This window comes from Manacus candei, unplaced genomic scaffold (assembly GCF_025592945.1).
Source record: "Manacus candei isolate 608988 ecotype Guabito, Panama unplaced genomic scaffold, ASM2559294v1 h1tg000128l, whole genome shotgun sequence".
NCBI classification, from domain to species: domain Eukaryota; kingdom Metazoa; phylum Chordata; class Aves; order Passeriformes; family Pipridae; genus Manacus; species Manacus candei.
The window spans coordinates 460,019-485,238 of NW_026138176.1; the positions used below are offsets into that span (position 1 = coordinate 460,019).

The window sequence follows — 25,220 nt, forward strand, 5'->3', positions numbered from 1 at the left end:
CTGGAGAAGGGGCTGGAGAACTCCTGAGGGAGTTGGGGGGGCTCAGCCTGGACAAAAGGAGGCTCAGGGGGGACCTTTGGCTCTGCAACTCCCTGACAGGAGGGGGGAGCCGGGGGGGGAGTCGGGCTCTGCTCCCAGGGAACAAGGGACAGGAGGAGGGGGAACGGCCTCAAGCTCTGCCAGGGGAGGGTCAGGTTGGCCATGAGGAGGAATTTCCCCCTGGAAAGGGTGTTCAGGCCTTGGCAGGGGCTGCCCAGGGAGGTTTGGAGTGCCCACCCTGGAGGTGCCCAGGGAAGGCCTGGCCGTGGCACTGAGTGCTCTGGGCTGGGGCCAAGGTGGGGATGGGGCACAGGGGGGACTGGATGGGCTGGGAGGGCTTTTCCAACCTCAGTGATTCTGTGATTCCTTCAGTTGAGTGGCCCCTCCTCTGCCAATCCCCAAAGCACCAAAATTTAGCAGCTGCCCTGGGTACAATCTGTCCCTTCAGCTCCTTGGGGTGCCCCTTGTGTTTCAGGGTTTGGATGTTGTGCTTGGATGAAGAAAAGGAAAACAACTGGTTGTAGGTGCAAACTTGCAAGAACAGCTCTGGGCAGGTGGGTGTTGACCTGCACAGAAATGTCTTCCAGCAGGTCAGTGTTTTGCCTCATCAACTGGGAGCCAGTGACCAACCTCCCTTCATGCTCACGTGTCCCCTGGGGCACCTCGTGGTCACTCTCTGCTTGCTCACCCCCCATCACACACCCTCCATTGTCCCACGTCACTTCTGATGACCATGGCCTTGCTGGTTACTCAGCTCATCCAGGCATGCAAATGGTTCACTCCCCACTTTCATCCCCCCCAGGGCACCACAATTCCCCGGAGCAGCTCGGCTGCCCATCCCAGCACTGAAGGAACTCCAGGAGACTCAAGGTACAATGCAACACAAACTTTAATGAGTGTAAAGACAGAAACAAAGCAGGGAGGGCTGGCAGGGACCCAGTCAGGCAGCCCTGCCCAGCAGTGGGACACACGTCTGCCTCCCACCCCCACGGGCAGAGCGCCAGGAGCAGGACCCCGCTCCGCTGGAGGCAGGAGGGACCCCCGGCACAGCAGGGCAGAGACAACAGGGGCTCACGAGGAGCAGAAGAGAGCAGGACAAGCACAAGACATCAGCTGGCCACCTTTGCCTCCCTCCTGGGCAGCAGGAGGAAAGCCCTGGGCAAGCGCTGGCCAGCAGCTCCATCCTCAGTCCGGCTTTGGGCTCCCTGGGCGAGGCACTCGCTGGGCTCAGGCCCGGCTTTAGCAGGGCAGGCACCTCCGGCCACAGTAGCGCCCACCAAGGCCGTAGCCACCAAGGCCACCAAGGCCAAAGCCCCCGGAGTTGATGGGCACTCCCTCCTCGCTGAGGATGCTGCCCACGGCGGCCGAGGTGGTGGATCCCACGGCGGTGTTCTGGGGGAAGGAGCTCAGGATGGGCCCGGGCAGGGTCACCACCACGGGCGAGGGCTGGATCACCACCCGGGAGTCCTGGCACTGCCTCACACAGGGCTCGTTGCAGCTGTTGGCCAGCGGGGTGGGGCCGCAGGGACGGCACAGGTCGTAGCAGGACATGGCTGGGGCTGGCAGACCTGGCACAGAGGGCAGAGACAGCACGGGCAGAGCATGAGGCACGGCCTGAGATCCTGCTCAGCAAAAGGAAACATAGACTGGGAGAAAGCACAGTCTGAATGGGGAGGAAGGGAGATTCAACAGCCCTGACCCCAAAGATTTTTCCCTGTAAGGAAAGCCCAGCCCCTCCTCAGTGAAGAAGAGGGGCAGCACAGACAGCGGGAGGGAGACCAAAGTTCTCAGGGAAAGCTGCACAGGGGCAAAGATTTGGTTGGGGGCAGAAGAAAAAGAGAAGAAGGGAAAGGGAAGAGGGAGGCAAAGGCTCCTGCAGCTCACCTGGTTCACCAAGGAGGAGAAGGCAGAGAAGTGGATGAGGGACCTGCAGCTGGAGAGGTTTTATAGAGCCCCGCTCAGCCCCGGGCCCAGACGCGACTTTGCACATGGAATGTATTTACCAACAAGCTCATATTTTATGCAAAGCATCCCAATTAAGTAAACTGGTGGTTGTTTACCTTCCCTGCAACGCCGCCTTTTCATTTCCCTGCTCCTGCCCTGCCCAGTCAGCCTCACTGGCTCCTTTCAAGCAGCAGCATCAGAGGCCAAAATGTGTTCAGGGTATTTTTCAGCCAGAACCGGGCTGGGGTTTCAGCCACCTGGGTGGAGCGGGGCCACATTTCCAGGTGATGTCAGCACCTTCCCCTCCTGAGGCTGCCTTTCAGTCTTTGTAGTAACAAATGCAGTTTTTTTCATTATAAAGCCAGGATTAAAGGGCAGGCTCTGGCAGGGACTGGCCAGAGGTGTTGCTCTCTGTGACTCCAAGGCCTTTTAAGCCTCGTTAGACATCATTTCTTCATCAGAGAGACTGTTTGGTTTTGAACTTTTATCTCATATTGCCTTTAAAACAAATTATCCTGTCTCTTTTGCCTTTTTTGAGTTGCCTGGAGTTCTCCAATCAGCAGAACAAGAACGTTCCAGAAGGAATGATGCTGCTTTCCCATCATTCAGGTATTAGTCATTGTTATCCTGCAGAAACCACTCCCTAACAAGAACATCTTCTGACTTCAAACCTCTTCCTTCTTCCATCCCCTGTGGCCATACCCTCATTTTTCTTTGGCCCTACATCTGACCAGAGAGCTGGGGGAGGGTTGGCCCTGGACACCAAACCTCTCTGTCACTGCCCTCTGCAACTGGGCAGAGGAGAGAAAATACAACAAGGGTTTGTGGGTCGAGATGAGGTCTGGGGGAGATCCCTCCCCGAGCACCATCACGGGCAGAACAGGCTCAGGGTGGGACATGAACTGAATTTATTACCAATGGAATCAGAGCAGGAGAATGAGAAGTAAAATAAATCTTAAAAACACCTTTCCCCCCACCCCCCTCCTTCCCAAGTTCTCCCCCAGCAGTGCAGGGAGATGGGAATGAGTTATCCCAGAGGTGTCACCACCATTCCTGATGGGTTCAGCCTTGGCCAGTGGCGGGTCCGTCCTGGATCCGGCTGGAATTGGCTCCATGGACACGGGGTAACCTTCTGGCAGCTTCTCACAGAATCCCCCCCTACCAGAACCTGGCAATACCAACCCAACACAGCAGCAAACACAGTTCCTAACACTCAGCAACACTCCTGAGGGCACACACAGCTCGCCAGGGGCTCCTGAGGGCACACACAGCTCACCAGGGGCTCCTGAGGGCACACACAGCTCTCACCAGTTCCTGAGGGCACACACAGCTCACCAGGAGCTCCTGAGGGCACACACAGCTCTCACTGAGGGCACACACAGCTCACCAGGAGCTCCTGAGGGCACACACAGCTCTCATCAGGAGCTCCTGAGGGCACACACAGCTCTCACCAGTTCCTGAGGGCACACACAGCTCACCAGGAGCTCCTGAGGGCACACACAGGTCTCACCAGTTCCTGAGGGCACACACAGCTCTCACTGAGGGCACACACAGCTCACCAGGAGCTCCTGAGGGCTGGCAGTGCCAGCAAACCCAGCCCAGAGAGCAGCAGGGGTCAGGATCTTGACCCACCCTGTTCCTTCAGGACATGTCCTGACGGGGTTCCTTTCCTTCCCTGGGTTGGGTTTGACCTTGTTCCTGCTGAGGGCTCCTCATGGCTCCCAGTCATGGGTGGGAGGGCATTTCTACAGGGTTCTCCAGCAGATAAAGACACAGGGGACCTTTGAAGGATCACTTTATTTCAGGAAGACAAGAAGGCAACCGTGTGGTGAGAGCACATGAACCCCATCACAGCTGAAGAAAAGCAGCCTTTGACTCTGTTGGAAGAAGAATGTAATGCTGGATACCCACCATTCCCCATGGATAAACACAGCAAAAAGGGAGGAAAAGGGAAGAACACTGAAAATCAGAACTCATATGAGCTTTTACCCAGTTGTACTGGGTACTACACACCTCCTCTCCTTGTTTGTGACTCCCTCTGGTTCCAGGGTTTGGAGGAGGTGCTTGGAGGAGGGAAGGGAGAGGACCAGTTGTAGGTGGTAACACACAGTGAGAGCCTTGGGCAGGTGGGTGTTGGCCTGCACAGAAATGTCTCCCAGCAGGTCCATGGCTTGGCTCAGCAACTGGGAGCCAGTGACCAACCTCCCTCCTGGCTCACGTGTCCCCTGGGGCACCTCGTGGTCACCTCACACAGTCCCACACACCCTCCCCTGCCCCGTGGCTCCTCCAATCCCCACACACCTGGAGGGTGCTCAGCTCACCCAGGTGTGACCAGTGGCCATCAGTGGCCTTTAACCACCCACCCAATTCCCCCCCAGGGCACCCCAATTCCCCAGGAGCAGCTCGGCTGCACATCCCAGCACTGAAGGAACTCCAGGAGACTCAAGGTACAATGCAGCAAAAATTTTAATGGCTTTAAAGACAGAAACAAAGCAGGGAGGGCTGGCAGGGACCCAGTCAGGCAGCCCTGCCCAGCAGTGGGACACACGTCTGCCTCCCACCCCCACGGGCAGAGCGCCAGGAGCAGGACCCCGCTCCGCTGGAGGCAGGAGGGACCCCCGGCACAGCAGGGCAGAGACAACAGGGGCTCACGAGGAGCAGAAGAGAGCAGGACAAGCACAAGACATCAGCTGGCCACCTTTGCCTCCCTCCTGGGCAGCAGGAGGAAAGCCCTGGGCAAGCGCTGGCCAGCAGCTCCATCCTCAGTCCGGCTTTGGGCTCCCTGGGCGAGGCACTCGCTGGGCTCAGGCCCGGCTTTAGCAGGGCAGGCACCTCCGGCCACAGTAGCGCCCACCAAGGCCGTAGCCACCAAGGCCACCAAGGCCAAAGCCCCCGGAGTTGATGGGCACCCCGGACTCGCTCAGGATGCTGCCCACGGCGGCCGAGGTGGTGGATCCCACGGCGGTGTTCTGGGGGAAGGAGCTCAGGATGGGCCCGGGCAGGGTCACCACCACGGGCGAGGGTTCGATGATCACCCGGGAGTCCTGGCACTGCCTCACACAGGGCTCGTTGCAGCTGTTGGCCAGCGGGGTGGGGCCGCAGGGACGGCACAGGTCGTAGCAGGACATGGCTGGGGCTGGCAGACCTGGCACAGAGGGCAGGGACAGCACAGGCAGAGCGTGAGGCACGGCCTGAGATCCTGCTCAGCAGGAGGAAGAGCAGAGACTGGGAAGAAGGGACAGGCTTCGGGAGGAAGAAAGGATTAGGGACCCCATCCCCTCAGTTTCCCTACAAAGAGAACCCAACACCTTCTCCCACCTCCTCCCACCAAACAGAGAGCTCGGGAGCAGATCCAGGTACAAAGCTCTCAGCAAGAGCTGCACAGGGCACGGCCAGAGCTGAGGCCAGAAGAGAAGCAGAAAGAGGAGAAAGACAAGAAGGCAGCAAAGGTGGTTGCAGCTCACCTGGTTCACCGAGGAGGAGAAGGTAGGAGAAGTGGATGAGGAGCTGCAGTCGGACGGGCTTTTATAGAGCCCCGCACAGCCCCGGGCCCAGAAGCACCTTTGCCATGGAACGTGTTTACCAAGCTCATCTCCCATGCAAAACATCCCAATTACAGAAATGGGGATGCAAAGTGCCTTTTCATTTCCCTGGCCCTGCCATGCCCAGTCAGCCTCCCAGGCTCCTTTCAAGTGACACTATTAGAGGCCAAAATGTTCCCAGGGGCCAGGACACGTCAGCACGGGCAGATGAGGCAGCGGGTGCTGAGTGTCCCATTTCTCCAGGTGAGTCCAGGCCCTTTGCCCTCCGGGAGAGGCTTCTCATAATGAACAGGGCATGGCTTCTGGCAACTCTAAAATAATAGGCCAGGCTTACAATGTGTTTTCTGTGGCAGGAGTCACCACATCCATTGCTTAAGCGAATACCAACTGCAGCAGGGCTGGGTGTAAACTTCCCTGTCACCTTGGACACTCTGTAAGGTTTCAGAATCAGGAATTCCGCATCAAGAGAAATCCATATGCTCTTCTCCCTTCCTTGCCTTCATTGGAGACCCCCCAGGATTCTCCAATCAGCAGGAGAAGGATGTTTGAAAAGCAGGGACAGTCCTCTCCACACTGAGACTCTCCACCACCTCCACCCAGCACCAAATATCAGTGTTGGAGCTTTCCAGCACTTCTCCATCCCCAGCTCTACAAACCACTTCTGTGGGCCTACACCCTGACTCAATAACAGGCAGTGGAAAGAGCTTGCAAAGCTCTCCATGAGACATCAAAACTCCTCAGAAGGACTCATGGGCTGGGAAAACACTGGAGGCAAGCAGACATCGAGATCACTGGTTCCACTGCCAAGCACCTGGGCACACTCAGACATGCAGCTCCCAGCTGGCCCATCCCACAGGCAGCACTGATGGTGAGGGGCTGCCTGAAGGCTCTGCACTCTCTCATCGTTCCCAGACTCTGCCTTCCCTCCCTGGAATGGTTCTGGAACCCCCCAGTTCTCCTGCTGCCAGCTCAGATCCTGAGTGTTCATGGGGGTGCTTTGGGGGGGGTTTGCTGACAGCAGCTGCTGTTCAGGGAATCCTGGGATATCCTGAGCTGGAAGGGACCCACAAGGATCATCCATCCGACCCCTGGCCCTGCACAGACACCCCAACAATCCCACCCTGTCCCTCAGAGTGTTGCCCAAACCCTCCTGGAGCTCTGGCAGCCTGGGGGCCGTGCCCACTGCCCTGGGGAGCCTGGTCAGTGCCAACCACCCTCTGGGGGAAGAACCTTCTCCTGATGTCCAACCTAACCCTGCCCTGGCACAGCTCCAGGCCATTCCCTGGCTCCTGTCCCTGGTCAGAGAGCAGAGGTTGGTGATGCCCCTCCTCTGCCCCCCCTGAGGAAGTTGTGGACAGTGATCTCCTTTCAGCCGTGGGGGAAGGCACTGCAGGGGCTCCCACGGGTTATGGGACAGCACAAGAAGTGACCCCCACTCTACCTGAAGCAAGAGTAGGAGGCACAGGGCAAAACATCACCCCTGGAGGACAGATGTGGGACAAGCACCTTGGACAAGCACCTTGTCCTCTTCTGCATCACCAACTACACAACAAGTTCATGGTGTCATCCTTGGGGCTGATCCTGTGCAGGGGTAAGGATTGGACTTGATCCTTGTGGGTCCCTTCCAACTCAGCATGTTCTGTGATTCTGTGATTCTGTGACTCTGTGATTCTGTGATTCTGTGATTCTGTGATTCTGTGACTGTGATTCTGTGGTTCTGTGACTGTGGTTCTGTGATTCTGTGACTCTGTTACTCTGTGACTCTGTGATTCTGTGACTCTGCAGTTTTTGATTCTGTGAACTTAACCCAGGAGTGATGTTACTCCCCCCCATCAGTGGTTTTGCAGTCTGGGGTGGAAGACACGATGTCTCATCCTGGAGAGCTCCTTTCTTTCCTTCCCCTGTGTGCAGGGGGCTCAGAGGGACCTACTGAATGCCCTCACACATGTCATGAGCTGCAGGTCCCATGAACTCCCTGTGCTTGTGCAGCTCTGCCAGCGCCTCTGACAACTTCAGAAGGGGAGGGGAAGGCACCAAGGGGTGCCTTGGGGGCAGAAGGGAAGGGTCACAACCCCTTGGGCTCCTGTCACACCTCACACACAGGTTGGGAGCCATGGAAGGTGCCGCGGGGTTTTCTGGGAGACACGAGTCTGGTGTTCAGGACAAAGGGATGTGGGTGACTTTGATCACTTTGTCATGTGCACGGGACAGTCTCCTCCAGGTGACCATTTCAGTGGGACACCCACTCTAAAACCCTCCAAAAGGATACAAGTGCCCCACATCCTTTCAGCCACCCCTTTTCCCTGGGTGGGGTCACGTTTGCTGTTGGACCCTGGGATGCTTTAGTGGGATGAGGGAGTTGTTCCTCCCCCTTCAGTTCTGGGCTCCTCAGTGCAAGGGAGACGTGGACAAACTGGAGCAAGTCAGAGGAAAGGCCACGGGGCTGATGAAGGGGCTGGAGCATCACACACACGTGAGGAAAGACTGAGAGCTGGGAAGAGCAGGCTGGGGGCAGGGGGAAGGGCTTAGTAATGGGTTTAAATCCAAAGAGGAAGGAGTTTGGATCTTGTCAGTGCTGCCCATTGAAAGGATGAGCAGAAAAGGACACAAAAGGACAGTCAGAATTCTCCAGTGGAACCTCAGGAAGCACTGTTCCACTGATAATGTCACTGACAGTGACAGTGGACCACAGGAACACTGTGACTGACACACATGGAGCACACGGTGGGGACTCCAGCCCTGGGGATACCAAAGAGCCACCTGAACCTACAGCAACTGGCTCCATGTGGCCCTACATGAGCCAGGCTGGGCCAGATGACCTCCAGAAGTGTATTCCAACCTCAAAAACTGGTGATTCTGTGATTTCCCCCTGAGCAGCTCAGCTGGGTGTCCCAGGAGCGAAGGAGCACGAGGAGACTCAGGATATAATGCAACATAAACTTTAATGAGTGTAAAGACAGAAACAAAGCAGGGAGGGCTGGCAGGGACCCAGTCAGGCAGCCCTGCCCAGCAGTGGGACACACGTCTGCCTCCCACCCCCACGGGCAGAGCGCCAGGAGCAGGACCCCGCTCCGCTGGAGGCAGGAGGGACCCCCGGCACAGCAGGGCAGAGACAACAGGGGCTCACGAGGAGCAGAAGAGAGCAGGACAAGCACAAGACATCAGCTGGCCACCTTTGCCTCCCTCCTGGGCAGCAGGAGGAAAGCCCTGGGCAAGCGCTGGCCAGCAGCTCCATCCTCAGTCCGGCTTTGGGCTCCCTGGGCGAGGCACTCGCTGGGCTCAGGCCCGGCTTTAGCAGGGCAGGCACCTCCGGCCACAGTAGCGCCCACCAAGGCCGTAGCCACCAAGGCCACCAAGGCCAAAGCCCCCGGAGTTGATGGGCACCCCGGACTCGCTGAGGATGCTGCCCACGGCGGCCGAGGTGGTGGATCCCACGGCGGTGTTCTGGGGGAAGGAGCTCAGGATGGGCCCGGGCAGGGTCACCACCACGGGCGAGGGCTGGATCACCACCCGGGAGTCCTGGCACTGCCTCACACAGGGCTCGTTGCAGCTGTTGGCCAGCGGGGTGGGGCCGCAGGGACGGCACAGGTCGTAGCAGGACATGGCTGGGGCTGGCAGACCTGGCACAGAGGGCAGGGACAGCACGGGCAGAGCGTGAGGCACGGCCTGAGATCCTGCTCAGCAAAAGGAAACATAGACCAAGAGAGAAAGGACAGCCTCAATAGGGAAGAAGAGAACTTCAGGTGTTGCAGTCCCCAAAAGAGCCCCACAAGCACAGCCAAGACCTTCTCCCCGCTCCCTCCAGTGTGGTGAAGAGAACAGAGATGAGCACCCACTGTCTCAGCAAAACAGACCTGAGGTAAAGACCCAGAGGAAGCCAGAAGAGAAAGAGAAAAAAGACACAGAACAGAAGCAGAGGAAGGCTCTTGCTGCTCACCTGGTTCACCGAGGAGGAGAAGGCAGGAGAAGTGGATGAGGAGCTGCAGTCGGACGGGCTTTTATAGAGCCCCGAACAGCCCTGGGCCCAGAAGCACCTTTGCCATGGAACGTGTTTGCCAAGCTCATCTCCCATGCAAAACATCCCAATTAAAAAAAATTAGTGTTTTTATTTTTGCCCTGCAACACTGCCTTTTCATTTCCCCGGCCCTGCCGGGCCCAGGAGCCTCCCAGGCTCCTTTCAAGTGACACTATTAGAGGCCAAAATGTTCCCAAGGAAAATGAGACGTCAGCACGAAGAGGGTGACGCAGCCGGGGCTGAGGACTGTCCCACTTGACCAGGTGGTGCCAGTCCTTGCCCTCCAGGGCCCTGCTTTAAACTCTTTCCTGACAAATTGGGTCAGGCTCCTCATCCCCCTGAGGCTTCAGCCTGGACATCCACCTCTGAGGGTCGGCACCAGCCCTCACCTGCTCTCAGGCTGGGCTCACTCACTCGGGTTTAGGCATCGCCTTTCTGGGCAGGGCTCCTCTGCTCTTGGGCTTTAGACTCTCTTTGAGACCAAGCTTTGATCTCAGCACAAGTTTGCTGCTTCTTTTGCTTTTTTCCTCCTCTCCTTCATCCCCACCTTAAGCAGCAGAGTACCCTTGGCAGAAGGCTATTCCCCTCTAAACACTCTTGGCTGAATCACAGAATTCCAGAATCCCTGAGGATGGAAAAGACCTCCAAGGTCACCGAGTCCACCCTGTGCCCAGCCCCACCTTGTCCCCCAGCCCAATTATCAGTGGTCAAGGATGAAGGTTCCCCTCCCAGCACTCTTGGCTGAAGGCACCTCCTTGACTTGGAGCCATCCCTGTGACCAAGGCACATCCTGCCCAATGGACACATGTCCTTCTTTCTGCCCGTGGTTTGCCACAGATACTGCTTTGGCACATCCCAACCCATGGCACGTGGCCAAACCCTTGGCAGGAATTCCACAGGACACCCAGCCCTGCTCATGAGTCTTTGCAAGGACAGATGGAGGAGCAGAGAACAAAAGGTGCTTTCTGCTCTCCCTCAAGTACAACCAGAGCAGCAGGACCAAAGCACTGCCTGGCTGGGAAGGAGGGACAGAGACCTGGGCTGGTGGGATCCCAGGCCCTCAGGATCCCCAGACTGGAGGCAGAAGGGCAGGTTGGAGGGACCAAAGGATCCCTGCTGGTGACCTCTGCAGCTCCAGTGTGCACAGCAGCTGAGTGGCATTTCTGGAGCATTTGCTGCCCATCTGCTCCAGGCTCCTGTCCCTTCAGGACACAGTGACACACAGGGAATGACTCCTCACCACTTAATGCTTCTGCCCACAGGACTCTTCTGGGGGGGATCAGGTGCTTCTCCTGCTCCCTTCTAACCCCAGGAACAGTGCCCAGGACGTGTCACTGACACTGCTCATCCCTTTGGGATGAGGGGGGATGATTCCTGTGTGTCAACCCCCCTCCCATATTCATGTCCCCCCACCCTCCTCATCACCTTCTCCTCTGGCAGAGGACTCACTTCCCCTTTACTCAGTTGCCCCGGGTGCCACCATCCCTTCAGCTCCTGGGGGCTACCTCTGGCTCCAGGGTTTGGAGGAAGTGCTTGGAGGAGGGGAGGGGCAGGACCAATTCCAGGTGGTAACAGACAATCACAGCCTTGGGCAGGTGGGTGTTGACCTGCACAGAAACATCTCCCAGCAGGCCCATGGCTTGGCTCAGCAACTGGATGCCAATGACCAACCTCCCTTCTTGCTCACGTGTCCCCTGGGGCACCTCGTGGTCACCCTTGGCACAGTGACACCACAGCACACACCCTCCATGCCATGGCTCATCCAGTGCCTCTGGTCTTTGGGGTTGCTCAGCACATCCAGGGGGGAGAAAGGTCCATCACTGGCCTTTAATCACCCACCCACTTCCCCTCCAGGGCATCACATTCCCCAGGGAGCAGCTTGGCTGCACATCCCAGGACTGAAGGAACTCCAGGAGACTCAGGACATAATGTTGTGCACATTTTAATGAGTTTCAAAGGAGGTGTCAACCTGCACAGAAATATCTTCCACCAGGTCAGTGTTTTGCCTCATCAACTGGGAGCCAGTGACCAACTCCCTCCTGGCTCACGTGTCCCCTGGGGCACCTCGTGGTCACCTCACACAGTCCCACACACCCTCCCCTGCCCCGTGGCTCCTCCAATCCCCACACACCTGGAGGGTGCTCAGCTCACCCAGGTGTGACCAGTGGCCATCAGTGGCCTTTAACCACCCACCCAATTCCCCCCCAGGGCACCCCAATTCCCCAGGAGCAGCTGGGCTGCACATCCCAGCACTGAAGGAACTCCAGGAGACTCAAGGTACAATGCAGCAAAAATTTTAATGGCTTTAAAGACAGAAACAAAGCAGGGAGGGCTGGCAGGGACCCAGTCAGGCAGCCCTGCCCAGCAGTGGGACACACGTCTGCCTCCCACCCCCACGGGCAGAGCGCCAGGAGCAGGACCCCGCTCCGCTGGAGGCAGGAGGGACCCCCGGCACAGCAGGGCAGAGACAACAGGGGCTCACGAGGAGCAGAAGAGAGCAGGACAAGCACAAGACATCAGCTGGCCACCTTTGCCTCCCTCCTGGGCAGCAGGAGGAAAGCCCTGGGCAAGCGCTGGCCAGCAGCTCCATCCTCAGTCCGGCTTTGGGCTCCCTGGGCGAGGCACTCGCTGGGCTCAGGCCCGGCTTTAGCAGGGCAGGCACCTCCGGCCACAGTAGCGCCCACCAAGGCCGTAGCCACCAAGGCCACCAAGGCTGCCCAGGCCAAAGCCCCCGGAGTTGATGGGCACTCCTCCCTCTCTCAGGATGCTGCCCACGGCGGCCGAGGTGGTGGATCCCACGGCGGTGTTCTGGGGGAAGGAGCTCAGGATGGGCCCGGGCAGGGTCACCACCACGGGCGAGGGTTCGATGATCACCCGGGAGTCCTGGCACTGCCTCACACAGGGCTCGTTGCAGCTGTTGGCCAGCGGGGTGGGGCCGCAGGGACGGCACAGGTCGTAGCAGGACATGGCTGGGGCTGGCAGACCTGGCACAGAGGGCAGGGACAGCACAGGCAGAGCGTGAGAGGCAGGTTTCTTGTCAAAAAAGACACAGGGTGGTTTTCAGGCACAGCCTGAACAGGGAGGAAGGAACATTAAAGTGACTTGGTAGTGAAGGGGTCCCTGCAATGAAAGCCCCAGACCTTCTCCCACCCCCAGAACGGTGGCAGGGAACTGAGAGTGTGGAACAAGAGAGAACAGAAATGGTCTCAGGAGAAGCTGCACTGAGACCAGAGGGGAAAGAGAAAAGGGACAGAGAAGAGGAACAGGGGAAGGCTCCTGCAGCTCACCTGGTTCACCGAGGAGGAGAAGGCAGAAGTGGATGAGGGACCTGCAGCTGGACGGGTTTTATAGAGCCCAGCACAGCCCAGGGCACCCTCCCCACGTGTTTACCAAGCTCATCTTGCATGGAAAACACTCCCTGCTCCTGAAAGAGGCTTTGATTTGGTGCTGCAATGCTCCTTCCCCGTTTCCATGCTGGTGGCATCCCCCTTCCAGCCCAGAGCCTTGTTTTCTGTGCCATAATTAGAGATCAAACGCTTTCCGTGCCCGGCGTTGTTGGTGCAGGTAATTTAGACATTTATGGTGATCTGCTTGGAAAGCAACGTGTTTTTCCTCCTCTGCCTCTCAGTTTAGTCACTGGCTTGTCTGTCTGAGGGCCATTTCCAAATTACAATTAAAATGCTGCCAGACTCACCCCAGAGAGCTGCAGATTGGGAACATTTGCATGTTTTGCACAAATGCAGTTCCAGGTATTTTTCTCTGTCTCATGCACCACATGTCTGGTTTGAACCTCTCATTGAGAACCAAGTTTTGTTTTAGATAAAAGCCTAATTAGGTCACAAACCCTCCATGGCACCCATTTTTTAGCTTTTCAGTCACCATCAACCATTTTATTCCAGAAACCCTGTCATGGTTTATATTTATTATGTCACTCCCTTCAACTTTTGCAGCATCTCCAAGTTCTTTAAATTCCCAACACCATCAGAGTTTTTAAAAATGTTTGTTTTTTCAAGTAATTTTTGGGAATAATTCCTCCTCTGACCCGCAGAGCAACTCCTGGAAAGTCTCAGGGAGTGGTTTTTCCCTCCCTTTTTCCACCAGGAGCTGGAATGTTCCTCAGTGGGAACAAACCACTCAGCACCCGCTGTTGGACACGGGCCATTGGGCAAGTTGTGTCCCTGGCCTAATTAGGGCTGGCCTAAGCCAGGGTTTTATGTCCTGGCACCACAATTGGTGGCCAGAACATCCACTTAAGAGTATTCAGACAGCTCTGCAAAGGAATGAGAGCAATTGGGAACACGGGGCACATAATTTGGGTTTATTTGTTACCAAACCCAAACCCAGAAACCCAAATGTTTCACTCGGAGCAGCAAACAGTCATTCCTACCACAGTCAAGCCATTTGAGGGGGTAATTTTGGCTGACCAAATGAAGAAAGTCTGCAGCTTGAATTTTTGCACCCTGAACCATTTCTGTTTCATTTCATTCATTAAAGCAGAGTTTAATATGTCGTGATTGCAGCAAAACAAGAATTAAATTGCCTGTGAAGGGATAAAATTGTTCAACCAGCGGAGTTTCTGCCCATCATCCCACACAGATTTGGGATTTTATTTGTATAATTTTTTTATTTCTTTTTAAGGATTCAGGAACCAAATTAACTGGGAAGGCATCCTGTAATTATCGAGGCTGAAGAAGTGATCAGTTCCAGGATGTGATCAATCCAAAGCCAGGCTGGACAGGACATTGAGCAACCCAGGGTAGTGGGAGGTGTCCCTGCCCCGGGCAGGGGGTGGAATTAGAAGATCTTTAAAAGTCCTTTTAACCCAAACCATTCTGTGAGCCCACAAATAATGGAATTGGGTTTAGAAAATATTTTTTTTCATTAAAAAAGCATCTTCCACTCCGAGTTTCCTCCCAAAGAGTATCAGAATCCTGATCTTTCCTTCCCCCTCATCCCACAGTCAGAAGCCACCCGGGTGTGTCTGTCTGCGGGTCCCCAGGGCTGGGCAACAACAGGGAAGCTTCTCCTTTGGTCCCTTTCAAGGGAAGAACTTCAAAGTTAGTCCCAAATATTCATTAATGGTTGAGACACACCGACGGCACAAACTATGTAAATATTGCAAGTCTGTGACAAAATTTCAGTAGTTCTGTCACTGGGTCAAGAACGTCACCTGAAATTGGGCAGCTGAGGCCACTCCCTGAACCGCCTCACAAACCAGGGCTGGTGATCTTTTCATGAAAAAGTAGTTCTGTGTGGCACAACCACCTTCCAGTAAAACTTCTGGGGCAGACCCACAGCTCCTTCGAATTCTTGGGAGTGTTTAATGCAGCAGCACCGGGCAATAAAGTAAGGTGGGAATGTGGATTTTCCAACACTGTCCCCCCCAGCAGAGCTGCCCCAGCCCTGGGGAACAGCCCAGGCAGCACCTGGAGCTGCTGGAGCCACTCCAGAGGGGCTGAGCAGAGGGATGGAGCAGCTCTGCTGGCAGCAAAGGCTGGGAAAATTGGGATTGTTCAGCTTGGGGGTGACCTGACTGTGGCCTTGCAGGACCTGAAGGGGCTACAAGGAATGTGGGGAGGACAAGGACCTGGAGTGGCAGGACAAGGGGGATGGTTCAGAGTGACAGAGAGGGCAGGGTTAGATGGGATACTGGGAATAAATCCTTCCCTGTGAGGGTGGGGAGGCCCTGGCACAGGATGCCCACAGAAGCTGTGGCTGCCCCTGGATCCCTGGGAGTGTCCAAGGCCGGGTTGGAGCAACCTGGGACAGTGGAAGGTGTCCCTGCCCATGGCAGGGGGTGGAACAAAGTGATTTTTAAGGTCCCTTCCCAGCAAAGCATTCCATGATTCCGTGGTTTCCTGTAATCCCTCCTCTGAGAGGCAAAGACACCCAAAGCCATGGGGGGAGTCCATTTGCATCCACTTGGATGAAGGTTCCCTGAGATAGTAAATTATTTTATCCATTCAATTAGTGGGATTTAATATGAAAACTGTGTAGGAAATTTAAAAAATAAAATAAAAAGAAAAGGCATGATGAGCCAAGAACCCTGACCTGGTTATGAGCTGATCAGTGGAGTGACAGCTGAGGCTTTGCTCTGTTTATCTTAAAGGGGTTTTATTTCTCAATTCCCGGGTGCCTGGAGCACAGCGGGATAATCACACAGCGCCGGGAATGCAGGACCATTAATGAGCACCTGGCACTGGCAGCTGATGGGGAGGACGCCGAGCTCCTGATAAGAGACTCCGCCTCGGGGCTCCCTCCGGCACAGCTCAGCATTTGGAGGCATTTGCAGAGGAGGATTTTTACTGCTCTGTCAGAGAAGCAAACAGGGAGCAGGTAAACAACTGCAGGCGGGGATTCTGTCTGCGGGGAAGGAAGGGCAGAGCTCACGCACTTTCCCTGCTCGTCCCCTGGCTGAGCTGCAGGTTTGGGCACAGCAGCCCAGGGATGGGCTACCTGGGGACGGGTTTGTGTCGTCCTTGGTGGCTGCAGCTCTTCCCCGATCCTCAGGGACAGACCCTTTAACTGGGCTTGGTGCCCAGCTAAGCAGAGCTCGAGTGAGGAGGGACACGTGGGGAAGGGTGAGCACGGCCAGAAATGTCCTTTTCTGAGGAACAAAACCACCTATTTCTGCCCGGGCAGAACGACCCCAGTTCCCCAGCCTTTCCTCTGTGCCACGTCAGCCCTGCTGGGGCACCGCGGGATGGAAGGCTGGGAGATTCCAGCGGGGAAAAGCCTCCGTGTTCCACCCCCTTTCTCTGAAAAGCATTTCGTGTCTCGTTTCTGTTTAGTTTCTTTCTGAACTCGCTCAGTCAGTGGCCCTCACCTCCCGAGCTGGTCCTGCACAGAGCCCGGGGCAGCTCCAGGCACCGGGAACAGCCCGAGGAGGTTTCACATCGAAGGCTTTTCAAAGCACTTTGCAAACTGCCATTAATGAGTTATCCATGGAAAATGCTCATTATCATATTTCGGGCATCCAGCAAGATTGCAGAGCTCTAAAACAGGCCTGCAAGGTCACCCCGAGAGACGTGTCAAGGTTACTGATGGACCTTCTCTAGTTATGCACCGAGGTCAGAAAATATGCAAATATGCAGATGGGACCAGTCTGACCATCACAGAGAGAATGCAGAACTTAAAAAAAACCAAACAATCTGGGAAGCTAATTAGGAGCTCACACACAAAAGGCTTCTTTAATATTTCAATTAATTTAAGAAAATTCCCACAGTTTGGGCCTCCTATTTCTATTCTTATTATTTACTTGTTTTCTTTATTTCCCCCCTCCCCTTTATGTGTTTCAGAAAAGCAGCTAAATCCACATGGAGACAATTGTTCCTTGGGAACCAACCATTACCTAAGGGATGATTTTTGATGCAGGATTTTCATTAAAAAGGTATTATTTTTTTACTGAAGATCATTACTCCATAGTTAGTAATTTGCAGTAATTGCAGATTTCTTAAGTGGCAGTTTAAGTTTCGAAATACATAAACAAAGCCATGGGATTTAATTAGGGATTGTGCTTTAAACACTTTAAGCAGCTTTGGAAAACCTGGCACTTTTTTTTGCCTTGTGGAAAAGGGGAAAATTTAAAGAAGTCAGTGTTCACTGTTCACTGTGAGCAGGCTGTTGGGAAAAATTTATGCCCTGTGAGGCCCTGGCCCAGAGAAGGTGTGGCTGCCCCATCCCTGGAAGTGTCCAAGGCTTGGAGCAACCTGGGATAGGGGAAGGTGTCCCTGCCCCTGGCAGGGGGTGGCACTGGAGGGTCTTTGGAAACCCTTCCCACCCAAACCATTCCATGATTTCCTGGAACAGCTCTGGCAGATGGGAATGAACTGGGGGCTCTTCAGATTTAAGGAATTCAGACTCGGGGCTGTGTTTACTCCCTGACTGGCAGAGCTTTCCTGGGCCAAACTGGAAAAGCCATTTCAGGACACGGCCAAAAGCACTCCCAGCCCTGCCAGCCCCTCCCTTAATCCCTGTGGCATCTGCAGCAGGGAGGAAATCCTTCTCCTTTGTTTCTCAGGCCTAATCAGCTGCTCCTGGCTGTGGGCACCTGCCTGTGCTGGTGCAGGCAATGGAACCCCAGTTAAGACTTCAAAGGGCTGCTGAGATCCCAATTACCCATGATGTGATAAATGGCAGTGAGGAGAGGCTGCTTCACTCCAGGCTGCTCCCTTTGCTCCCTGAGTGACCTCTGACAATCCATTCAGCTTCTGTGCTTCGCTATTAAACCCAGATAATAACTGGAATTAAAATGTGCCAAAGGCAACGAAAAGTCCAGCTGGGAGGGAAGGGCAAAGGAGAACATTTTTATGGAGTGCCCAAAAAGGTGGCTTTGCTTTACCATAAAACTGAGCCACTGGGGCAACTGCAGTAATTAATTAAGGGATCTACTGCACACGATGCTCTCCTCCCTAAGAACAGGGCCTGGGGTGGTTTGCAGTCAGTTAAAAAATGGAATTTTTATTTTACCTTCATGTTTAAGGTTTACCTTCACTTGGCTTGTGAGCAGCAGGCTGTGTGTATTTCATATCAACACAATCAATTGTTTTCTTTAAAAGGAGTGTTGAGTGGTTGAACTGCAAGGACCAAACCTCACTACACGAAAATAAAAATATGTAACTATTTATTAGTGCCCCTGTCTGTTTATATACAAATTTACAGCTGAAATAACCCTCCTGCACAGCTTCAGTGTTCCACAGCTCCTCAGTGGCAGAGCAGGGCTTAGGCAGGTTAATTAGGGGTAAATCTCAGGATATTCCCACCTGACTTGAACAATTCCAGGGATGGGGCAGCCACAGCTTCTCTGGGCAACCCTCCCCACCCCCAGAGTAAAGAATTGATCCCCAATATTTAATCTAAACCTGCCCTCTCCCACTTTAACAAATTAAAGCCAAATGTCAGTTTGATGCAATAAGGTGTCTCAGCCTCAGATCCTCAGCTCCCCAGAGCAGCTGGGGCATCTCTGCCCCTGCCAGGAGGCACCTCCAGCACTCTGGATAAACAGCAAGGAATGAATAAATAAAACACCTCCCACCCTGAGCAGGGCAATCCTCCCAGCTGGGCCACTTCTCTTAGTCACCCCAGGGCCAAAAAGCTTTAACCCCACACTAAACTTCGTCTCAAATCCACCCTGGGACCTCATTGCCACCCAAGGCTGCCAGGAATCCTCATCCCCCTGTCCCGAGGTTTATATTCCCGGGGAGAGGTGCCAGGAGAGGAGCTGCCTCCCTTCCCTCCTTCCCTCCCTCCCTCGCCCTGCAAACCGGGAGCGAGGATTCCTTTGCTCCTAATTATTATTTACTCGCCGTTTTCCCTCACAGCATAAATCACCTGCAGCTCCGGAGGGGTCCTAAGGCAAAAGCCTTTGTGGGAACTCGGGAACAAAAGGTTTCCTGGGATTTATGCAGATGGAGCTTTGTGCAGCGGGGCTGAGCACGGGGACCTGCACTGGCCCTGTGAAGTGTGTCCCCAGCCAGGTGAGTGAGCCCCATCCCTGCAGGACAACGAGATTTAAATTAGCAACACCTTTTCATGTATTAAATCAAACTGTTTCTGATTTATGAGCTGGCGAGGCAGGACTGTTATCCCAAAACCCTCCTGGCTGCTCTGACTGGTGGCTCCTTCGGAAATCTGTTTCCATGGGACTCCTGATTTTCCTCCCCTTTGTTAGAATTTTTCTGCCATATTGATTTCCCTCTTTACAAAAACCCTTTTAAATCCACGTGTCTGGGTCCCTCATAAAAATGTTGTCAAAGTGCCCACGCCCATTTTCTCCAATAATTTACTGGTTTAATATTGAACTCACAACTCTAACCTGTGTTAAATTAAGTTCTCATCAGGACAGAGCTATTTGTTGAGTGTTATTTTTCCCCCCTCAGTCACAGAAAAACAGAGTCTGGATGGAAACACCAGTTTCAGAGCACAACCTTTCCTATAATATTGTCCTTTACAACCTGGTCAAAAACTAGAGGGAGAGGGGGGGAAAAAAACCCAATAAACAAAAAAACCAACAAGCTGTGACTCTGTGACTCGACTTGGAGTCAGGGACAGGAGAACGTGGGTGGTGTTGATGTGCCTTTCATTGCAACAGGGTCAGACCTTCCGAGCCAGAAACAAACCCAGATGCTCCTCAAATCCTACACAAGTTTCTAAAGACTGGGGGGGAGGTGAGACAAGGCAGAGCTTCCTCCTTTGGGATTGATTCTGCCCAGGGATGTTTAATGGCACTGGGAAAATGGCTGAGTGTTTATTGAGTTGTTCTCCTTATCTTTGGATATCCACAGATACCCACAGGTTCCTATAGATATAAACTATATAGGTTTCTGTGGATATAAACGATATAGGTTTTTATAGATATAAACTATATAAGTTTCTATAGATATAAACATTTACATTTAAAGGCGTTTCAGAATAAAAAAATCTCCTCCACACTGGAAAATTGGGAAATGAAGAAAAAAAAAAAAAGCTGTTTCCTGACAGGCAAAGATGCTGCTGTTACTCCCCTGAATCCCTTTCCCAGCCCGAATTTGAGAGGGAAAAACATAATGCAAAGCCCAGCAGCCCTGATGGAGCCCTGCCATGACTGAACTGTGCTTTCAGAAGCAGATCAGGCCCTTTTCTGGCCCAGGAAAGGGCTCAGGGGCTCCTGCCTGGAGGTTGGGCCACAGATTCAGCTCTGGGAAGGTCCGAGAGGGAACAAACACAAACAGGGAGCAAAACAGTTTCATTACTTGCAGAAGTTATGCATGCAGCAAAGTTTGTTTTGCAACTAATTAAGACTTCATGCAAAAAGGGTGTCACATCCTCCAGGCCATTTGACTAAGAGTATAAAAGCATTTGCTACGTAGAACCCTCCTAATCACTTGTCTTTAACTCTTCTCCTTGGTGATCCGGGTAAGTCAATTTTGAATCAATTATTGCCTTTTAAATCAATTATTATTGCTGGCTAAATATCAAATCAGAGGTTAAGCTTCTGAAATGGCAAGGGGGTGTTTTTTTCCAGAAATATCCTTTCTGTTATCCTTCAGTTTTAAGTCAATTTAAGTTCTATTCTTCAGAGCTTGAGCTGTTGGTGTTCATTTAAAGCAGGGACACGACAGAAAACTCCCTCAGAATTCTGAAGAGTCTCAGTAATTTTACAGTGGCAAGTGCTCCTTTCATATTCTAAAGACACAGATTCATTAAAGAAATTATAATTTTAAGCATTAATTTTTAATTTAAATCTCATCCTCAGCTGCCTTCAAGGAGGCTCCGGTGTCTTCCCACAGCTGGAGAACTTGTCCTGAATATTTTCAAAATCCTGCACAGATTTTTCTTACTAAAAAAAGCCACTTTACTGCTGGTCCTGTTTGAGTGGGTTTATTTTTATAAACGTTTGAACCAGTTTATTTCAGCTGGTCTCATTTTTAGGGTTGAATTCCAAACCCAGAAGGAGCACCCAAGTGCTCCTCCTTCACCTCTTTTCATGAGCACCGGGGTGAGCTTTGGCAAATTGTTTGTCTGCCTTGGGCCACTCCAAGATCCCAGCTCTGGGAGCAATCTGTGGCAGCAATTCTTTTCCCCAAGCCAGAATTGGCCATTCCAGGTCCAGCTGTTTAGCTGGGACAATATTCTGTGGTGCCTTTTCCCTGCCTCTGAGTCAAAGGCAACTCGAATCACTGGGGGAAAGCTGAAGGGGAAGCCCTGAGGATTTTAGAAGGTTAAAATGGGATATTTAGAGGGAGACACAAATGTTCTCTCTCCCCCAGAGTCCTGGGGTAAATGTAGGGACTTCTTCAGGAAATCAGTCCAAGCCCACCCTTTGCCAGCCCTTAATTCCTTCCACACCAGTTTCACCAAGGTAAAGTAAAGGAAATTATCCCTCTCCCCCACTGTTTTCCTCACCCAATTAGTGTGGGCACAATCCAGGGCAAGGAGGGCCTGACAATCTGTAATTAAACAATGCCCAGAAAAATCTGGCCTGGATATCAGGTTGGGTTTTAAAGAGCTGTGTGATTTCAAATATTCAGATGATCTGTAATGAGACCAATAAAAGATGGGTGGGTCTCCATCCTGGATCATTCTGTTCCACCTGGAACCAGGTGAGAGGAGGGAAGGAGCTTCTCCCCCGGGGGTTCTGCTCTTGCCAGTGCAGTGAGGATTAAAATCCAAGTTTAAAATATGGAATTGGGTTGGGAGTTGTGGCTTTCAATTAATAGGAGTGAGACAGAGCAGTGCCACACACTGAAAACCCTGGAGAAGAGAAGGAACAGGACAAGGGATTTTTAGCGTGAAAACTGTGGTGGTCTGGAAAATATCATCAGATATTGAAGCAATGGAGTTCAAAAGGGTTTCTTGGGAAGGAGAAGAGTTACCAGCTTGAAAACTAAACTGGACAAAATTCTCACCTGAATTATTTCCACTCTGTAATTCTCCCATTTGCCCTTTGTAATTCCCACATTTTGACCTTTGTAATTCCATTTGCCCTTTTTAACTCCCGCTTCTACCCTTTATTATTCCCATAATTGCCCTTTACAACTCCCCCATTGACCCTTTGCAATTCCCCCATTTCCCAAATGCCCCCCTACCCATCGTGCAGCCCTTTTACCTTTTAAATCTTGCTATTTAATCCCCAGTTCCTGCAGGACTAACCGTGTCCCTTCTCCCCCCATTGCAGGTGTGGCCCTGCCCCATGTCTCCCTTCCAGGGGTGCTGCCTGCCGGGGTTGCAGTGCCCCGAGCCCTTTGCTGTGACCTGCAATGAGACCTGTGTGATCCAATACCCCGACACCGTGGTGGACATCGTGGAGCCCCACCAGCCCCCCTACTCCCTGATCTACCCCGGGCCCAGGCTCACCACCTTCCCCCAGCACACCATCGTGGGATCCACCCTCCTGGACGTCAGGAGCTTCCTTGGAGCCGGGGGAGCCCTTGGGTTTAGGGGTAGGTTTGGTTCTGGGGCCGCTCTGATGAACTCAGCAGGGTCGTTTTGTGGTGCAGGGAACTTTAATCCTTTTCCTCCTCACTCATCCCAACTGTTTTGTTGTAGAACTTGCAGGCCAACCCAAACCCACCACGGATATCTGTGGATAGACTGAAAAGCAGGACTGAGCACTAAAGAGCCCGACTAAGTTTATGGATAATGGATTAGAGAAGTGCTGAGCTCCCGAGGTTCCCAGTGGAGTCAATAAATCCATGGCTTCCTGGCACTAGACCTGCCCGAGGACTAGAATTTCCAAACTCCAAGAAACTGAAATTTCACCACTGACCTGGTTCAAAATTAGGATGAAATAAACCCCCGAATTTTCGGAGAAACCAGATTTTCTAAAAAAAATCTTTATTTTATTTTCTTGGTTTGGTAAAAGTGTGTGTCAATAAATTCATTTTTATGCCAACATTGATGTTCTATTATCAATTTATCTCCAAATAAAAAGTATAAAATACTATTCAAAAGAATAGGTCTGAAAATCTTGGGTTCCAAAATGAAATTTTATCTAAATTCATATTCCTTTGTAAATTTTACTGAACCAGCATTAAAAAACAAACAAACAAACAAACAAAAACAAAAAAAACACCAGCTCTACTTGGCATTTCTTAAAATTAGGTATTTGTAAGCCTTTCTTTTGCTTTATTTCTGCTTAGACCCACAATGTAATGCTTTCCCAGCTTCTTTTTCTGCCTATATCTCATTGGATACAAGCCAGGGCAAAACCAAAAATATCAAGCACTTGTAATTGCAGATTTTTTTGCCAAATCCTTCTGACCAAAGAAGAGCAATCTATGCAAAATCCTGGAACTGGGGATTCATTGTGGACCCTCCTGAAGTCCTGAAAGTCTTTGATTATATCCAGACAGTTTTGCTCGTGTATATTCAGCTTCTCATTCCCATTAAATTCTGTCTTGCAGCAGCACTTTTGGGTTTTCCTTTTTCAGAATCCCAGAATGAGTTGGTTGGAAGAGACTCCAAAGCTCATCCTGTTCCAATCCATGGGCAGGGACACCTTCCTCTGTCCCAGGTTGCTCCAACGTGGCCTTGGACACTTCCAGGGATGGGGCAGCCACAAATTCCCTGGAAAACCACTGCCTCCCCCCCTCACAGGGAACATTCCCTTCCCAATATCCAACCTGTATTTCCCCTCTGTCAGTGTGATCCCATCTCCCCCTGTCCTGTCCCTCCAGTTCCTGGTGAACCTTTTTCTCTGCACTTTATTTTTGGCCCTTGTGAGTCCCCCTGAGTGTCTTTGTGACCTTTTCCTGAGGCTCAACCCCCAGAGCAGCATTAACCAAATCCCCACGGGACATTGGCAGGAGTTTTGCATTTTTTCAGAGCTCACCTGACCTGCCTTTTGCCATGGACTGAGGATGCTGCTGGTTTGGAGAGCTGAGCCCTGCCTGGGGCAGTGCCAGCCCCTCCCAAGGGGGTCACCAGGAAACCTCCTCCAGGCTCCTTCCCAGGCTGTCAGGAGCAAAAGTCCAAGCAAAATCCCAGAATCCCTGAGGTTGGGAAAGACCTCCAGGATCATCAAGTCCAACCTTTGATCCATCCCCACCTTGGTTCCAGCCCAGAGCACTCAGTGCCACAGCCAGTCCTTCCCTGGGCACCTCCAGGGCTGGGCACTCCAAACCTCCCTGGGCAGCCCCTGCCAAGGCCTGACCACCCTTTCCAGGGGGAAATTCCTCCTCATGGCCAACCTGACCCTCCCCTGGCACAGCCTGAGGCCGTTCCCCCTCCTCCTGTCCCTTGTTCCCTGGGAGAAGATCCTCGGGATCCCCCCTCCTGTCAGGGAGTGGCAGAGAGTGAGAAGGTCCCCCCTGAGCCTCCTTTTCTCTGGGATGATCCCTCCCAGCTCCCTCAGGAGTTCTCCAGACCCTTCTCCTGCTGCTCCAGCCCCTTCCCCAGCTCCCTTCCCTTCCCTGGACACGCTCCAGCCCCTCCGTGTCTCCCTGGCAGTGAAGGACACAGCACTTGAGGTGCCTCATCCCTGCCCAGCCCAGAGATGCAGATTGCCTTAATTAATTAAAGAACTGGGATTAATTCCCCAGCCAAGTCATGAGGCTATTCCCCAAAAATGGGACAAAAATCACCGACCAGACGTGTCCAGGCAGGACCTGGACACTGACACCCTCCCTGGGGACACTGTCACCCTCCCTGGGGACACTGTCACCCTCCCTGGGTCACCACGATGGGACAGCTTGTGCAAGGGGAAACTGCAGTGTGGAATCTGCCATGTGGAATCTGCACTGTGGAATATGCCAGGTGGAATTTCAATGTGGAATCTGCCAGGTGGAATCTGCCAGGTGGGATTTGCCAGGTGGGTACGTGCAGCTGAACAATGCAAAGGAAATATTTCTCTGTATTGGCCAACACGCAGCAATGGCTAAAACTAATGAGTTCTTAGGCTGAGAATTAATGTGTTCATGTTTCCCCACTGTAATTCCCAGTGTTTCCAACATCCTTCCTCAGCCCCCAGGACTTTTTCTCCACATTTATCCACTTGAGGTCTCAGAATCCCCAAATTCACTCTGCAGCTGCTTTTTCCATAAATCAGCCCCAGCTCCAGGTGGCTCCTGCCCGATCCCTCCAGGACCAACAGCCAGAGAGCTCTGGGAAGGCTTCACAAACACTCATTATGTGTGTACCCAAGCCAGGCCTTGCAAAACCCAGCCTGTGCCTCTGGATTTGGACACGCAGGGGTTGAGCAA

General features: G+C 53.0%; 4 protein-coding genes and 2 pseudogenes across 9 annotated transcripts in view; 1 reads left to right on the forward strand and 5 right to left on the reverse strand.

The window, feature by feature from the left end:
* Positions 1-7,066, reverse strand: part of LOC127462438 (feather beta keratin-like) — a 23,169-nt gene extending 16,103 nt beyond the window's left edge. For both annotated transcript variants that reach the window (XM_051771057.1, XM_051771058.1), the window contains exon 1: positions 6,967-7,066. In XM_051771057.1, coding sequence (XP_051627017.1) covers positions 6,967-7,061 — 95 coding nt within the window. In that variant the 5' untranslated portion in view covers positions 7,062-7,066. The remainder of the gene's footprint in view (positions 1-6,966) is intronic.
* LOC127462477 (feather beta keratin) lies at positions 359-12,845 on the reverse strand. 5 transcript variants are annotated; one of them, XM_051771115.1, is made up of 2 exons: positions 12,828-12,845; positions 359-1,607 (listed from the first exon to the last, which is right to left on the reverse strand). In XM_051771115.1, exon 2 carries the CDS (start codon positions 1,588-1,590, stop codon positions 1,279-1,281), a length of 312 nt encoding a protein of 103 aa, XP_051627075.1. In that variant the 5' UTR covers positions 1,591-1,607; positions 12,828-12,845; the 3' UTR covers positions 359-1,278. The 5 variants fall into 5 exon arrangements, with proteins under 5 accessions (XP_051627075.1, XP_051627074.1, XP_051627073.1 ...); XM_051771114.1 differs by lacking the exon at positions 12,828-12,845 and adding an exon at positions 9,463-9,480; XM_051771113.1 differs by lacking the exon at positions 12,828-12,845 and adding an exon at positions 7,045-7,147.
* On the reverse strand, positions 4,470-6,478 carry LOC127462449 (feather beta keratin-like; annotated as a pseudogene).
* Positions 8,800-9,590, reverse strand: LOC127462448 (feather beta keratin-like; annotated as a pseudogene).
* On the reverse strand, positions 11,859-12,869 carry LOC127462488 (feather beta keratin-like). Its single transcript, XM_051771133.1, has 2 exons — positions 12,828-12,869; positions 11,859-12,524 (listed from the first exon to the last, which is right to left on the reverse strand). The coding sequence occupies exon 2, from the start codon at positions 12,505-12,507 to the stop codon at positions 12,187-12,189; it is 321 nt and encodes a 106-aa protein (XP_051627093.1). The 5' UTR covers positions 12,508-12,524; positions 12,828-12,869; the 3' UTR covers positions 11,859-12,186.
* A 3,661-nt stretch (positions 12,870-16,530) lies between these two features.
* On the forward strand, positions 16,531-23,272 carry LOC127462461 (feather keratin Cos2-2-like). The gene is made up of 5 exons (XM_051771091.1): positions 16,531-16,610; positions 16,839-16,930; positions 18,861-19,016; positions 22,196-22,460; positions 22,567-23,272. Exons 3-5 carry the CDS (start codon positions 18,942-18,944, stop codon positions 22,608-22,610), a joined length of 384 nt encoding a protein of 127 aa, XP_051627051.1. The 5' UTR covers positions 16,531-16,610; positions 16,839-16,930; positions 18,861-18,941; the 3' UTR covers positions 22,611-23,272.
* The last annotated feature ends 1,948 nt before the right edge of the window (positions 23,273-25,220 follow it).

Bases quoted from the DNA above. Each gene is read 5' to 3' on its own strand.
- LOC127462488 (XM_051771133.1), bottom strand. From the start codon at position 12,507: ATGTCCTGCTACGACCTGTGCCGTCCCTGCGGCCCCACCCCGCTGGCC.
- LOC127462477 (XM_051771115.1), bottom strand. From the start codon at position 1,590: ATGTCCTGCTACGACCTGTGCCGTCCCTGCGGCCCCACCCCGCTGGCC.
- LOC127462461 (XM_051771091.1), top strand. From the start codon at position 18,942: ATGCAGATGGAGCTTTGTGCAGCGGGGCTGAGCACGGGGACCTGCACT. The intron at 19,017-22,195 runs GTGAGTGAGCCC...CCCCCATTGCAG, and splicing joins TGAAGTGTGTCCCCAGCCAG to GTGTGGCCCTGCCCCATGTC. The intron at 22,461-22,566 runs GTAGGTTTGGTT...GTTTTGTTGTAG, and splicing joins GGGAGCCCTTGGGTTTAGGG to AACTTGCAGGCCAACCCAAA.